General features: G+C 46.0%; 1 protein-coding gene across 2 annotated transcripts in view; it reads left to right on the top strand.

Moving 5' to 3' along the window:
• The first annotated feature begins 1469 nt into the window (after positions 1-1469).
• Positions 1470-17082, top strand: part of LOC125462770 (transcriptional enhancer factor TEF-5-like) — a 151943-nt gene continuing 136330 nt past the window's right edge. For both annotated transcript variants that reach the window (XM_059653472.1, XM_059653471.1), the window contains exon 1: positions 1470-1580. In XM_059653472.1, coding sequence (XP_059509455.1) covers positions 1574-1580 — 7 coding nt within the window. In that variant the 5' untranslated portion in view covers positions 1470-1573. The remainder of the gene's footprint in view (positions 1581-17082) is intronic.

Below are 17082 nucleotides of genomic sequence, written 5' to 3'. Positions count from 1 at the left end.
CTCCTGAGATGCTGCTGGGCCTGCTGTGTTCATCCAGCCTCACATTTTATTATCTTGGATTCTCCAGCATCTGCAGTTCCCATTATCACTGATACAATTTCCCTAGGCAGATTTGTTTTTGTTTTAGCTTCACCTGAAAGAGGTGCCTTGGGCGCATAGCGCACTCTGTATCATGTCGGAAGTCAGCCTGGATTTTGCGCTCCCAATCTTTGGACTTGAACTTTCAAAATTGCTGACTTGGAGGTAACAGCTGTCGTGAATCAGCAGCAAAGCCAGTGCTTTTAGAATAATCCCATTAGATTTTACGAGTGCGTGCCTAAATAAAGCATTTGCTGTGAACAATACTGTATCCTGCACCAGCTTCAGAGGGATCTTACCAGTGGAGTTTGATTCCAGTATTGCAATTGTACTCAGTGTTCCAAATTTTGATGTACTTTGAATCCAATATAGTTCTTTTAAAAAGCTCAGAAATAGACAATATGTATAACCATCATTGGCCAGATAATCTGAGGCAAATTTACTTCTAGTATTAAAGAAAGGAAACACATTTGCTAATGCTAGCGTAAGAATTCCTATTTATCCTGCCATGCTTAAACCAATCTGTTTTTTTTATATCTTAGCATCTGATTCTCGGGTCCTCTGTTCCCAAATCACCTCTAGCTTAGGCATTATGTCAAAAATGCATTTGTTTGCTTGTTCTTAGAGAAGAGACTTTTTTGACCTTTCATGTGCATCTAGAAGTGTGTTGCAGCCAATGACATAGTTTTTGAATAGTATCACACCCAGGAAATATAGGAAACATGGCAGTTAATGCGTTGCAGCTAGATTCCATAGACAGCGTGACAATGAGCAGGTAATCTGTTTATGGATATTGATTTGAGAAATGAATGTTGTCCAGAACACACAAGATAGTTTCTTTTTTTTAATTTAAAATAACTGCTGCGAGATTTTTGCACTTCACCTGAACAGAAGTAGACAAGACTTCAATTTAATGATCCATAGAATCATTAAAATACCTACAGTGTGGAAGCAGGCCATTTGGACTGTCGAGTTCACACTGACTGCCCAAAGAGCATCCCACCCAGACCCATCCCTCGGCCGTATCCCTGCAACCCTGCATTTCCCATGGCTGATTCACCCCTAGCCTGCTCCTCCCTAGACATTATGGGCTGGCCCTAAGGGAAGTCCTTTTTGTGTATATAGTGCCTTCAATGGGCACCTGCCAGTCTGTAGCCTGGCCGAGACTGGCTTTCCACTCATTGCCATCCATAGTCAGTGATGTGGTTACTGACCTCCTAAACTGTTTGCTGTCTCTTCGCTGTCTTTGCAGGTTTCTCTTCAGTGACCACCGGCTCTTGGAGCCCCACCAACTGTCACAATTGCGTCCAACGATTGGAATGGGAGCGGGAGCCCTGGAGAGGGCAGGCAGGATGGGGGAGACGGCTTGGAAAAATCATTGGACAATGATGCTGAGGGAGTGTGGAGTCCTGACATTGAGCAGAGTTTCCAGGAAGCGTTGGCTATATATCCACCCTGTGGGCGACGGAAGATTATCCTGTCTGATGAGGGCAAGATGTATGGTAGGTGTCTGCACCAGCCTCCTCTGACTCAGTGAGTCTATGCTAGCAAATGATCGATGAGTGATCTGGCATGTGCTCCGGTCACTGTGGGTCCAGTGGTCAGGGAATCCTGTAGCTTACAGGTGGACACTGCCTGCTTCCTCCCTCGGGTCGCTTGGATAAGAGGGCCAGTGACCCAGAGTATTCCCAGCCCGGGCTGTGTCCGTCTCATGGAAGGACTCCATAGCCTGGCCCAACCCTCTATTCAAAACAAGACATAGTCAACCTGTTCCTATGCCAACTGACCAGCAGTTGGAATTGAGAGAGAAGCCCCCTTATCCAACAATGACTGCACTCTCTCTTGTACTTGACATAATGATGGAATAACAGAATGCAGAAATTAAGTGTGAACCTGAAAATCACTAATTGTAAGTGCAAAGTGTAAGTAATGTCAATGCTGTGTACGTGTGAGAATCTCCCTTTTCAGGAACGGCCCTTCAACAGAATCCACCTTTTGAGAAACTGTGACATTGTGCAGTTTGTGTTTGTCCCAAGTAATCCCTGTTCGTTAGACGTTTACCACCTTCAACCTCAAATCAAAGACAGCAGGAATTATGCCCTTGGCTTTTAGTCGGATTTCACAATGTTTTTGTCATGGAGAATTTAAATCCAGAAAAGAGATTGCAAACGGTGGATAAGTCTCAGTTTTAAGAATGTGCTGGTATTTCTTGTACTGTCTGCTGTCCGGATCTATATTAGAGAGATGACTGCAAGGAATAGGAGGCTGCTTGGCACCTAGACCTTGTTGTTTTGTGAAGCTCAGGTCATTAGGCACAGTGTTTTATTAAGATCGAGGTGAGTTGTCTGCTTTTTGCAGACAATGGTTTGGAAATGGGTCAGGAGACATGATCTGCTAGACGAGTTCTTTCAGCCAGCGATGTGAAGCTCTATTGCTGCTGTGTCTGGGGGGGTTCTGTCCTGGTGAGTGCAGATTGCATGACTCTAAAAGCTGTTACTCCTTGACATTTGATGGATTTTCTTTGACATTTGAGACCCTGTACTGTGATTTGATTTCTCTCCCTGATCTTGGAATATAGAGCAGTGAAATTCGATAGGGAAATTGTTGGGAGTGGGTTTAAGCTAAACTATTATTCTGCTTTTTTGGGTATGAGACAGAGTAAAACGCTACCATGTCTTGTTTCAGTGCATCTCCATCTTCCTCTCTGTTGAGACAACCTCATGGATGTGATTCTGGAATCTTGACTACACATTGTACAACTCTGAGATGGACTGAAAAGTCCAGTATTTATGAAATTGTTTGGATGTGTCTCTCCCTCTGGTAAATGAAACTCTGAGACCAGTTATCTGATGGAGTTTAATACCCAGTTTCTGAAAGGGATTCCTTGTGCAAGGGATTGCTGAGCTCTTTGCTGAAGGAATGAAACCCTAATCTTTTGAAGGCAATATCTTTGGATATTCCACCCCATTCCCCCCCCCCCCCCCCCCCACCACCACCAGTTATATCATTGATATCTCCATGCCAACCAGACCAGAGCAAAGGGCCCTGACCCAAAACATCAGCTTTCCTGCTCCTCTGATGCTGCTTGACCTGCTGTGTTCCTCCAGCTCCACACTTGTCTTATCTCCAACTCCAGAATTGGCAGTTCTTGCTATCTCTAAGAACAAAGGACCTATTAGTTTTTGTTACCAGTAGTGAGTTATTCCACCAATTGTCAGAGCTGTGGCGAGGTTGTGGAAATGCACCCATTCAGTAATATAAAGGGAGATACTTACCCAACAGGATAAATGGTTATTATCGATGGCTTGAAACAGCCACCATGTAAAACACAATGGTAAGCATCATCTTTTCAAGGCTAAGCAGTTTGCACCTCACCCACTGCATTTTTACTTTGCAGTGGGTGGTCAGCCTCTTGATCTCTCCTCTGCAGCCTTCAGCATGTGTCGCCACCAAGACATGAAGGAAGGGAAAGACCAGGACCCAAACACATTCAGAGCAATAGCAAGTGACATGTTGTAGCAACAGCCCACTATGCTTGCTGTAACTCCCTAATGGTCTGTGCTCTAATGTAGTTGATACTGAGCAGGTAATTCTGCCTGTGTTTGGAGTGCCTTATACCAGTAAAGGGAGGACTGTGTGCCATTTGGGGATGCCCTAAGAATTTGTACTCCTCACTGTCCTGATTTACCTAAATGGGAGACGATGGCCTCGTGGTAATATCGCTGGACTGTTAATGTTCTGAGTTCAAATCTCACCGTGGCAGACGGTGGAATTTGAAAGCTGTTTTTAAAAAAAATCCCTGAAATTAAGAGTCTAATCTAACAATGACCACAAAACCATTTGTTGACTGTAAGAAAAACCCCACTGGCTCAGTCATTTCCTTTTAGAGAACAAAACTACCATCCTTTACCTGTTCTGGTCTACATGTGACTCCAGTAATGTGCTTGACTCTTAACTCCCCTGTCTGCAGTTAGAGATGGACATTAACACTGGCCTGGCCAGCAGCACCCTCCTCCTGTCAATCCTTTTTTTTAAATTGGATTCCAAAGATCCACACAAACTTGTCAAATTTGTAGCTAATACCAAATTTTGGAAGACTGTTTGTTTATTTTGAGGGGCAACCAAATGGCGGAATGAGAGAACAGCTGAGATCCTGAAAAATGTATCTCTGTTCCCAATCCCTTCCCTGCTGTACAGGAAACTGAGCCCTCTCAGTGACTCCCTGTATTAAATACCAAGGCCTCTTTTAAAGTATGCTGAGTAACCTTGTGTGCTAAGTGCACAGTCTTTATGAGGAGCTGTGCATGCTGAAGACAGATGTGGGAGAGAGCTGGAAGGTAGGTGCTGCTCAGTGGCAGGAATCTCTGAATGTGTGGTTATCTCCCTTACGAAAGATGAGCTGTTTCTGCTTGTCCCAGTCGCCTTGGGTACAGTTACTTTGGGGAACAATGACTGGAGAAGCCTGTACTTGTAGACCAACTTGTTATGGTGCCTCACAGTCAAGGGACAGTTATGAACATATGGATTAGGACCAGGATTAGACCATCGAACCTTGTGCACCATTAAGTAGATAATTCATGGTCTCAACTCCAAATTTCCTCCTACCCCGATTTGAAAACGACACCATAGACTGTTGCCATGCCAATGAGTGCAACGGGGAAACGCAGTCATGTTTCATGCAATTAATCTGATTTTATTTTTTTGCGGAGTTAGTCAATAACTTTTTACAATGTAGCCCTGAGACCGTCCGAACAGTTCAGGCTCATATTCGTGCTTCAGTTGAGGCTCTTTCTGTCTTTCTTCATCTAAGTCTATTGCCATAACCCTCTGTCCACTTTTTTTATTCATAAGTTGGCGTAGTTTCTCCTTGAATACCATGATGATATCCAACAAAAATCAAGTAACTTGATGCTATCAAGCAATCTGTTTTGATTAGCATCCCATCCACTTCCCCCCCCCCTCCACCAATGCTCAGAGTGTACCACCTTCAAGATGCAGCACAGCATCTCTACTCTCCCGGCAACACCTTCCAAATCTTCAATTTCTCCCAGCAGAAAGGATGAGCAGTGAGCGTATGCGAGATCCCCTCCAAATCCCATTCTGACTTGGAAATATGTCGCCAGTCTTTCTCTGGCATTGGGTCAAAATCCTGGGATTCCCTCCCAAACAGCATTGGCGGGAGTGTGCCTTTACCAGCTATTCAAGAAGGCAGCTCCTGACCACTGCTCAAGGGCACTTAACCATGGACAATGTCCACGTCACTTTCTTTTCAAAAAAAAACTGCTTACTTTAGAAACAACTAGTTCCACATTAACCACACTCTTTCTGAATTCGCATTTGGAATGATTGCTGGCTGCCCTGCATTGACGACAACCTAGTTATGAGGAAATATTTGCTCTAACAAAACACTTCATAATCACAAAGACCTCTCTTAGGTCACCCATCAGCCTTCAAAAGAAAAAGGGAAATAGTCTTTGAACCTTTCCTACCTCATGCATTTCTGGTATGTTTCTGGTATCTTTGCAAATTTCCTCTGCACCTTGTCTAGCTCCTTCACATCTCCGCACCCCTGTACTCCCAAAATGGTGACCAGAACTGTGTGCAATGTTCCAAATGTGGTCCCACCAAGGGCCAGTACAGGTTTTAGCATAGGCGTGGTATATTGAATCCCTGCAGCATGGAAGCAGGCCATTCAGCCCATCGAGTCCACACAAACCCTCTGAACAGCATCCCACCCAGACCCACCCCCCGACCCTACCTCTGCATTTGCTATGGCTAATCCACCCAGTCGGCACATCCCTGAGCATCATGGGGAAATTTCCCATGGCCAGTCCACCTTACTTGCAGGTCTTTGGGCTGTGGGAGGAAACTGGAGCACCGGAGGAAATCCATGCAGACGCAGGGAGAATGTGCAAACTCTGCACAGGCAGTTACCAGAGTCTGGAATTGAACCTGGGTCCCTGGTGCTATGGGGCTGCAGTGCTAACCACTGAGCCACCGTGCCGCCCGGTGATGAAAATAGTTTCTGATCATCCCAGAATGCTGGAGGAAGGTGACTTGGTATTTTATTGATATTTGATATTTATATGAAAATATGAAAACAAATTGTAACAAGAGTGTGCAATGGTGAGCAGTAAATGCTGGCCTGGCCAGTGATGCTTACTCATGGAGAGAGAATAAATTAAAATGTAGGATTGAGGAGAAGGAGTCTTGAGATATCAATGCAAGGATGTGAGGACCAGCTAGTATTACGGAACAATATTGGATCATGTTGCAGGGGTATTATAGAGTTAGAGTTGTATAGCATGCAAAGCAGACCCTTTAGTCCAACTTGTCCTTGTTGACCAGATATCCTAAATTAATCTAACCCCGTCTGCCTGCATTTGGCCTACAACTCTTATAAACCCTTCCTATTCATCTCCTCACCCAGAAGCCTTTCAAATGCTGTAATTGCACGGGCCTCCTCCACTTCCTCTGGCAGCTCATTCCATACATGCACCACCCTCTGTGTGAAAAAGTTACCCCTTGAGTCCCTTTTAAATTTTGCTGCTCTCACCTTAAACCTATGCCCTCTAGTTTTTGACTCATCCACCCTGGGGCGGAAAAGACCTTGACGATTTACCCTATCCATGGGCCTCACAATTTTATAAAACTCCTAAGGTCACTCCTCAGCTTGGAAAATAGCCCCAGCCTCTCGCTATAGCTCAAACCCTCCAACCCTGGCACCATCCCTGTGAATCTTATCTGAACTCTGTTAAAGTTTTAGAACCTCCTTCCTATAGCAGGGAGACCAGAATTGCATGTAGTATTCCAAAAGTGGCTAAACAATGTCCTACACAGCTGCACCATGGCCTCCCAACTCCTGTACTCGGTTTATCCTCCTAGAGATTAAATGGGTGGAACTCATGGTAAATTTGGAGTGTATTTGTGTGTGGGGGCAAGGGATGTGACATAATGCCTTTTTCTGTTTCTGTTTTCTACAGCTCTTGTAGTATTTTGTGGCTGGGATGTTTGAACCCAGTTTGCCCTCAGTAAGGGAAGGAGGAAATGAAGACCAAATAAATGGGAACATTTAATTTCTCTCTCCCTGTGTCCTCAGGGCTGTGTTTACAGCTTGGCCTTTCGAAACTGTAATGAGAGTTTGGCTGGCCCTTGTTAAACCTGTTTCTCTGTTGACAAAATACATCAGTTAGTGATAAATGGGATTGAGGACAATAGAGACAAGATCACCAAGCAGCCGACAGGCCTTTTCTGGAAATGGGTGGGGCTGAGAACTCTGCCACAACACTTCATCTCCCACACTGATTCAAATCTCTCACACGTCTGCAGATGGCCGGCTGCTGTAGACGCACTTTACGATTGCCAATTTCCCCGCACCCCATTTTCTCTGTAGTGCTAAATCTGAATTGAAATTGGAGCACTTTTTGTTCAACAAGTGCAAAGGCCATTTAGACCCTGAACCTGTGCTTTCTGGTGAGATTGAGCATGATCTGTGCCTATCCAGCTCCAATCCATCTTGCTGAATTATCTAAGACCAACCTGATAACAAAGTATGGAGTTGGATGAACACAGCAGGCCAAGCAGCATCACAGGAGCACAAAAGCTGATGTTTCGGGCCTACAACCTTCACCAGAGGGGGGGATGGGAAGAGGGAACTGGAATAAATAGGGAGAGAGGGAGAGGCAGACCGAAAATGGAGAGAAAAGAGGATAGGTAGAGAGGAGAGTATAGGTGAGGAGGTAGGGAGGGGATAGGTCAGTCCAGGGAAGACGGACAGTTCAAGGAGGAGGGATGAGGTGGTAGGTAGGAAATAGAGGTGCGGCTTGAGGTGGGAGGAAGGGATGGGTGAGAGGAAGAACAGGTTAGGGAAGCAGAGACAGGCTGGGCTGGTTTTGGGATGCAGTGGGGGGAGGGAAAGAACTGGGCTGGTTTTGGGATGCAGTGGGGGGAGGGGAAGAACTGGGCTGGTTTTGGGGGGAGGGGAAGAACTGGGCTGGTTTTGGGATGCAGTGGGGGAAGGGGAGATTTTGAAGCTGGTGAAGTCCACATTGATACCATTGGGCTGCAGGGTTCCCAAGCGGAATATGAGTTGCTGTTCCTGCAACCTTCGGGTGGCATCATCGTGGCACTGCAGGAGGCCCTTGATGGACATGTCATCTAGAGAATGGGAGGGGGAGTTGAAATGGTTCGCGACTGGGAGGTGCAGTTGTTTGTTGCGAACCGAGTGGATGTGTTCTGCAAAGCGGTCCCCAAGCGTCCGCTTGGTTTCCCCAATGTAGAGGAGGTCACGCCGGGAACAATGGATACTGTATACCACATTGGCAGATGTGCAGGTGAACATCTGCTTGATATGGAAGGTCATCTTGGGGCCTGGGATAGGGGTGAGGGAGGAGGTGTGGGGGCAAGTGTAGCACTTTCACAGCTACCTAGAATACACCTCCTCACACCCACCCTCCTGCAAAAATTCCATACACTATTCTCAATTCCTCCACCTCCGCCGCATCTGCTCCCAGGAGGAGGCATTCCACTCCCGCACATCCCAGATGGCCGCGTTCTTCCAGGACCGCAACTTTCCACCTGCAGTGGTCGAGAACGCCCTTGACCGCGTCTCCCGCATTTCCTGCAACACATCCCTCACACCCCGCCCTTGCCACAACCGCCCCCAGAGGATCCCCCTCGTTCTCACATGCCACCCCACCAACCTCCGGATACAATGCATCATCCTCCGACACTTCCGCCATCTACAATCCGACCCCACCACCCAAGCTATTCTTCCATCCCCACCTTTGTCTGCTTTCCGGAGAGACCACTCTCTCCGCGACTCCCTTGTCCGCTCCACACTCCCCTCCAACCCCACCACACCCGGCACCTTCCCCTGCAACCGCAGGAAGTGCTACACTTGCCCCCACACCTCCTCCCTCACCCCTATCCCAGGCCCCAGCATGACCTTCCATATCAAGCAGATGTTCACCTGCACATCTGCCAATGTGGTATACAATATCCATTGTTCCCGGCGTGACCTCCTCTACATTGGGGAAACCAAGCGGACGCTTGGGGACCGCTTTGCAGAACACATCCACTCGGTTCGCAACAAACTACTGCACCTCCCAGTCGTGAACCATTTCAACTCCCCCTCCCATTCTTTAGATGACATGTCCATCCTGGGCCTCCTGCAGTGCCACAATGATGCCACCCGAAGGTTGCAGGAACAGCAACTCATATTCTGCTTGGGAACCCTGCAGCCCAATGGTATCAATGTGGACTTCACCAGCTTCAAAATCTCCCCTTCCCCTATTGCATCCCAAAACCAGCCCAGTTCATCCCCTCCCCCCACTGCATCGCACAACCAGCCCAGCCTGTCTCCACTTCGCTAACCTGTTCTTCCTCTCACCCATCCCTTCCTCCCACCTCAAGCCTCCATTTCCTACCTACTAACCTCATCCCACCTCCTTGACCTGTCCATCTTCCCTGGACTGACCTATCCCCTCCCTACCTCTCCACCTATCTTCTTTTATCTCCATCTTCGGTCTACCTCCCCCTCTCTCCCTATTTATTTCAGATCCCTCTCCCCTTCCCCCTCTCTGATGAAGGGCCTAGGCCCGAAACATCAGCTTTTGTGCTCCTGAGATGCTGCTGGGCCTGCTGTGTTCATCCAGCTCCACACTTTGTTATCTTGGATTCTCCAGCGTCTGCAGTTCCCATTATCACTAAGACCAACCTCTGTAGTTTCAATTTGGGCACTGCCTCAGGAAGAATTTGTGGAGAGACTTCCCGATGTCTGCCTCACCGCAACATGGTGTGGTGCTGTGGGTCTTTGCTATCAGACTGGAATGGCCTTTTTTTTAGGTTTGTGCTCCCTTCTTCTGGATTTACCCACCAGCTGAAATGGTTTCTCTCCAACCTTCACCTTAACCTCCTTTTTTTTCTCTCTATCTCACTCCATCTCTCCTCTTTTCTTTCTCTCTCACGCTCTCTCTCTCTCTCTCGCGCGCGCTCTCTCTCGGGCGCTCTCTCACTCTCAATCTGTTGCGCGCTCTCTCTCTCGCTCTCGCGCTCTCGTGCTCGTTCTCTCTCTCTCTCTCTCTCTCTCTCTCTCTCGCTCTCTCTCGCTCGCTCGCGCGCGCTCTCGCGCTGTCTCCTTCACTCTCTCCATCCCTCCTTTCCCCCACCGTGCCCCCCCTCCCCCCCCCCACCGTCCTCCCCATCAGCACAGTACAAGACAATAAGACCATTGACTGGGGAAGGCCTGACCTGATTCTTTCCATCTGAAGCCGTTAAACTGGACCCCCTTGGGAATTAAATGCAAGCTAGAGTTACATGGACTAGACCAGCTGTCAATAACAGGTCCAGCTACCTGAAGGATGTGAGAGTGGAATTGGACTGTAGGTTGACAGGTTTAAAAAAAAGACACAGCTAATATATTAATTCTCATTGGTGGATTTAATTGCTAATGGTGCAAATCCGGTGATATTGCAAAGCGGTGGCTTTTTCTTTTGGTGGCCCATGTTTGGAATGACTGCCAGAGGAAGTGGTGGATGCAGGTACAGTTACAACCTTTAAAAGACATTTGGACAGATACATGGATAGGAAAGGTTCAGAGGGATATGAGCCAAACACAGGCAAATGGGACTTGCTTGGCTTGGGAAATTTGGCTAGCATGGCCTGGTTGGACTGAAGGGTCTGTTTCTGTGCTGTATGACTCTATAACTCAATAACTGAAAGGAGGTGTTTGGTTCCATGTACTGACTCAGTAAATGACCTGTCCACATCATCCCAAAGTCCTAAAAATAACTCTATACAAATAGATTTTTGACGAACTGAGAGAAATTGTGGAGCGTGGCATCATCCTGGCCAAAGTATGATATCAAAGATTGATAAAGATCAGAGTGAGCGAGCTGCATGTTAACCTTGTTGACAGCAGCTTCATCTATTTATTTATCTAATTCCCTTTTCGGAGAGTTCTTGTTGCAGTTTCCGGAAGCATTATCCAAGTCACTTTGTTTAGCGATCAGATTTACAACTCACGTTTCCAAACGTGAGAGTTGAACTTGACCTCTGGCCGATACTAGTCCAACACAATAATCTCCTGCTTACTGTGTTCAGGGTGTACGCACACAAACCTTTGAACATCTTGGACCAGTTTTCTGAAACCATGAGAGCATTTGTGGGTGCTTAATGAATCAGGGTCACCTGGCAGAGCAGGGACCTGCGTTGTGTGTGTGTGTGTGTGTCTGTGTGTGTGTGTGTGTGTTCGTGTTCATGTAGTGGGCTGAAAGGGAAGGATTTCCGGCTTGTTTTGGATGCCTGTGTTGCATTCCACCCTGAGCAACATACACCCAATGAATCTGGAGGCTAGATTTTGGATGGTTTCTATGTTTCCCATTTCTGGTACTCCCATAGGTAACCAGAATATAGCTGGAGTACTACTTCAAGCAAGATGATGCAGGCTCGTGACTGTCTAGGACATAGCTGGAATACTATAAATAGTCTGAATGCTAAGATATGTGGCATGCAGTCTGAGTACTGGACGGGATAAAAGAGCACCGACATGGGTTGAGATTTCATCATTTGAAGTGTCAAGTATTCATTGCAGTCATGCCTTTTATAATTAACTGAGAATCCTTGCTATACACCACGATTCTCAAAGGCCTGAAGCACTGAAATTCCTTCCCAAATCCCCTCCTCCCCCGCCTTGGTTTACAATGTCCCCTGAAAGCTCCTCCTTTTGACCAAGTGTTTGGATGCATGCCCAGGAAACGGGGCCTCCTGAGGAAGTCACGACAAACAAAATTCCCTTAACAAATAAAGACACTTACCAAATTTTATGGATGCTCCATAGAAAGCATTCTCCCCAGATATATCATGGCGTGGTATGGCAGTTGTTCTATCCAGGATAGTAAGAAAATAACGTAGAATTGTGAACACAGCCCAGTCCATCACACAGGCCAACCTTCCATCCATTGACTCCACCTATACTTCTCACTACCTCGGGAAGGCAGCTGACATCATCAAAGACCCCTTCCATCCTGGCTTTACTCTCTTCCACCCTTTTCCATCAGGCAGAAGATTTAAGGACAGCTCCTTCCCTGCTGTCATTAGGCTTCTGAATGGACCTATCAGATTTTAAATTTAATGTTGACCTCACACTTGCTGTGCACCTTCTGTGCACCCATAAAATTGCACTCATCACTCTGTTCTGTGTTGGACTAGTATCGGCCAGAGGTCAAGTTCAACTCTCACGTTTGAAAACGTGAGGGGGAAAGAAAGTTGGAGACAGAGATATTTGATTTGATTTATTACTGTTACCCTAAAGCATATTGTGTGATATGATCTGCCTGTACTGCACACAAAACAAAACTTTTCAAATCAAATATCTCTTTTTCTCCAACTTTCTTTCCCCCACATTGGTGCCAGTCATAGAACAGTGGCAGCACAGAATGAGACCATTTGGCTCATCCTGTGTATCAGCAATGTGCCTCTCCAGCCTGGACTCCAAATCTGTGTGAGACTCCACAGACAGATGCACTGAACCACTGGAGAGCTATTTCTCTCTCACCTTCTGTATACTCTCTTTGGGAAGTGTCTTTTCATTTTGTTGTTGGCCACTGTTCTCTACTGACACTAGCAACACTAGGGTCAGAATATTCAAGCTCCTTAATGATGTGAACCAGGCTGACACTTTAGTGCCGTACTAGGGCAGTGCTGCATTGTCAGTGGTGCTGCCACTGGAGTGAAACATTAACCAGAGTCCCTGACCCCTCTTGTGGGCGAGGCACTCTTTGAAGAACAGCGGGGTCTCTTTTACACGGCTATTGCCATCAAAATGGACTGTGTAAGCACAATCGCATTGTTTGTGGGATTTTGCTGTGTACAACTTGATTAAATCATTTCCTACATTGTGACTGAAACTGTCCAGCATTTCGGAAGCCCTTCGTTTATGAACGGTGCTATATAAATGCAAGATCCTTCTTTCAATTTCAGTCTGCAACATCTTTTGTTCTGTGTGTGTTCCGGAGTAAATTTTGAAGCTGGAATCATCCTCTGCACTTGCGTGTGAATCAGAGTGAAGTAGGTCTGCGAGATGCCCCAAGTGGGATATTGTGGCCATTACTGATACATTTTCCTTTGTTCTTTCTCTGGTTGGGAGCAGATACTGTCAGGTACAGTTCTGAGGGAGGTGGCTACACTTTGTGTTATATCCTTCCTTTTCAGAAAGATCCCTACAGGACAACAGGTTGGTGTCCGTTGAAGAAGGTTTACCAGTGCATAATAATCAGATAGGAAACCTCTTTCCAACTGCCAGTGAATATCCTACGGAAAGCAGATGTCTCAAATCTATACTGTGCAAGGCTTCTTTAGGCATAAAGGCTTTTAGATAGATTGCAACTCATCTTTAATTCAGTCATGTCACGCATGAGTGAGGCAGACTCCATAAATATTAAATACGTGCCCTTAATATACTGCTCAGAAAATCACTGTCTCGTTGGAGATTGTCTGATATATTGTTATTTGGACCTCTAACTATTTACAATATCACAGGCTCTTTAATACTTTACAATAACTACACATCGATAATTTTAACCCGATCTGTTGCATCCATCAGGACACTGCTCTTTCACCTACCAGACGGGTTTGCAGAAAGTTGTCGGAGGGGTGGTATTCAGTTTATTTCTGGTATATCCAGGGATGGAGTGTGGTTATGGGTTGCTTTGAATGTGGTGGGATCCCAATGTAGTCTAACGTGTGCACAGTACAGTAAGGATTAATAAGAATGTAACCTGACAGCTCATCCTCTAAGGAGTGTGTTTCGACTGGAATTTGTACATGGAATCATAGAATCCCAAGAGTGTGGTAGCAGGCCATTTGGCCAGTTGAGCCCACACTGACCCTCTGAAGAGCATCCCATCCAGAACTGCGCCTAACCACCACCCCCCTCCCCCCATCCTATCCTTGTAACCCGGCAGTTCCTATAGCTAACCCACCTAACCCGCACATCTTTGGATTGTGGGAGCAAATTGGAGCACCCTGAGGGAAACCCACACTGACACGGGGAACATGCAAACTCCATCTGGAATTGAACCCGAGTCTCTGTATGCAGTTTTGTGACGGATGGATGTGTTTTAGTCGAAATGTGATTTGCTTCCCTGGCCTGTGATCATTTCCACCAAAGTGACTTCATGAGAATGGGGGGGATCGTTCCCATGACCAAATGTTAGAAAATTGTCACTTTCTGCACAAGAATTCTAACTCGGGAACACGTATCCAACATTTTCTTGCCTAATTAAGGAGTGGAATGAGTCAATAGGATCTTGTTCAAGGGATTGGATGAAATGCACAAGTCTGGAATCTGACTCTATTTTTATCCTTTGTTGTAGTTTTGGGATAGTGATGCCAAATTGACCGAGTCATGAGTCATGGCTTGGGGGTAGGTCTTGTGCCTTTTGAGCCAGAGGGTCTTGAAGCATTCAGAGACTTGAGTGCAAAGAATTGAAACTTGCAACTCCTCGGAGAGCTGAGGGCATGCTGCATCATCAGAGATGATGTCTTTCAGATGTAGTAAAACCAATGCTCCATCGTCCTTCTATGATGGAGCTGATAGATCCCATTGCTCTATTTAGGCAAAAAGTGGGGAGATTTATCCCTCAAAACAGATTGAAAACAGAATACTGTGGATGCTAGGGACCTGAAATGAGAACAGAAAGTGCTGGTGAAACTTGGTATGTCTTGCAGTATCTGTAGAGAGTGAAACAAAGCTAATCTCTCCAGTCTTATGACTCTTCTTTCAAATAGGACTCGAATTGTTATCTCTTTCTCTCCCCATAGATGCTATCAGGTATAAAGCAAGTTTTGCCAGCACTTAGTCTATATCTGTGATAAAAGTAAAACCAATCTGGTCATTAGCACTTTTGGAAAATGTGTGTATGTAAAATGTGCCTTCATTGCTTTTCTGGTCTCAGTGTTGGTTGTTTTGTATTGCTCACTGCTTGTAGTTTGCTTGTCTATAAATTGACAGTACATCAGGTAGATGTATCAGGTTGGGTTAGGAATCGGCTCCTGTGCCGGCTCTAAGCACCTTGTTATATTGTTATGGATAGATTTTTTTTTCTTCCCATCATCTTAGTTTTAAGTGCAACGGGGTCTTGATCAGATGGCCAAGGGGCCGTGCAGTGGCAGATGGAGTTCAATTTAGATAAATATGAGGTACTGCATTTTGGAATGGCAAATCAGGACAAGACTTCTCCACTTAATGGTCAGGTCCTGGGGAGTGTTGCTGAACAAAGACCTAGGGCTGCACGTTCATATTTCTTTGAAAGTGGAGTCACAAATTGAGAGGATAATGAAGAAAGTGTCTGGTATTCTTGCCTTTACTTGTCCGTGCATTGAGTGTAGGAGTTGTGAGGTCATTTTGTGGCTGTGCAGGACATTGGCTAGATCACTGTTGGAATACTGCATTCAATTCTGGTCCATCTGCTGTAGGAAGGATGTTGTGAAACTTGAAATGGTTTGGAAAAGAGTGAGATGGATGTTACCAGGTTTGGAGGGTTTGAGCTGTAGGGCGAGACTGAGTAGGCTGGAACTATTTCCGCTGGAGCATCGGAGGCTGAGGAGTGACCTTATAGAACTTTATAAGATCATGAGGGGACAGGATAGGCAAGGTCTTTTCCCCAGTGTGGGGAAACTAGAGGGCATGGGTTCAAGGTGAGAGGGGAAACATTTAAAAGGGACCTGGGGGGGGCAAATTTTTCTCTCACCGTGGCGTGTGTAGCAAGTGAGCTTCCAGAGGAAGTGGTGGAGGCTGGTACAATTACAGCATTGAAAAGGCATCTAGATGGGTACATGAATAGGAAGGGTTTAGAGGGGTATGGGCCAAATGCTGGCATTGGGACTAAATTAATGTAGGATATCTGTTTGGCATGAACATGTTGGACTGAAGGGTCTGTTTCTGTGCTGTGCGCGTCAATGACTCTATGATTCATATGCTTCTTCCCTCAGACCAATTCTCAAGTTTAAATAATTGGAGCTGGAAGCTTTTTTTTTCGTGTTTATATATTGTCTCACACTCCAGATATTTAAATTGCACTCATCTCCCAAAGGCTGCTGCTCACATGAAGGTTAGATCAGAGGAAAGTAGAACAATACAATTACAACATTTCTTCTCAGCCTCTTGGGCAGTGGACCTATCATCTGTTGGATGAGGGGATACCTCAGTTGAAGTAAAGGTCTTATCATGCAGTGGGTTTTCAGTCCGTCACTTATAGTTGAATTTCCGGGGAGATTGTACTCGGCGAACCTGAAGTTGAGCTAATCGTAGCATCCCTACAATGTGCAAGCGGGCCATTCGGCCTATCAGTTCCACACGCCCCTCACTATGTTTCTCATGGCTAATCCTGTTACCCAAGCACTATGGCCAATTTAACCATTTAGACTAGCCTGTACGTCTTTGGCCCTTGGGAGAAAATCAATGCAGACACCCGGAGAATTGTACAAACTTCACACAGACAGTTGCCTGAGGCTTGAATCGAACCTGGGTGCTGTGAGGCGGCAGTGCCAACCCCTGAGCTATCATGCTGCCAAGGTGAACTCAAAGTTGGAAGAGGTTGATTGGAGTTCCTTTGCCCACTTTTAAGGTATTGCCAAGGTCCTGTTATCCTGGCCGGTTAGATAATTTACAGCTGGTCTGATTTTGCCTTCTGCAGAACAACTAAAATAGGCAGGACCAGTGGCCATCTCCCCATCAAAAGTCCTTTTCTAAATATGCTATGGGATTGGGTCAATTATATATTCTTTTATTGTGGATTTTACAGCTTGAGCTAGCCAGTGCCTTTGTAGCTGAAAGACACCCACCACCCCCCATCAAGTTGACAAACTTTTGGAATTAGTTTCAGAAAAGCACATTGACTCCACAACAGTTTCTAGAAAGTTACTTTTGTCCCATTCTAAAGCTAGAATGGTTTCAGAAATAGCGGGGTGATCCTTGTCTGGTCATATTCTTTCTTTTTAAAC

This window comes from Stegostoma tigrinum, chromosome 21 (genome assembly GCF_030684315.1).
Source record: "Stegostoma tigrinum isolate sSteTig4 chromosome 21, sSteTig4.hap1, whole genome shotgun sequence".
In the NCBI taxonomy this organism is placed as follows: Eukaryota; Metazoa; Chordata; class Chondrichthyes; order Orectolobiformes; family Stegostomatidae; genus Stegostoma; species Stegostoma tigrinum.
Note: the sequence above shows the minus strand (reverse complement) of the source record. Positions and strands in the feature narration are given on the sequence as shown.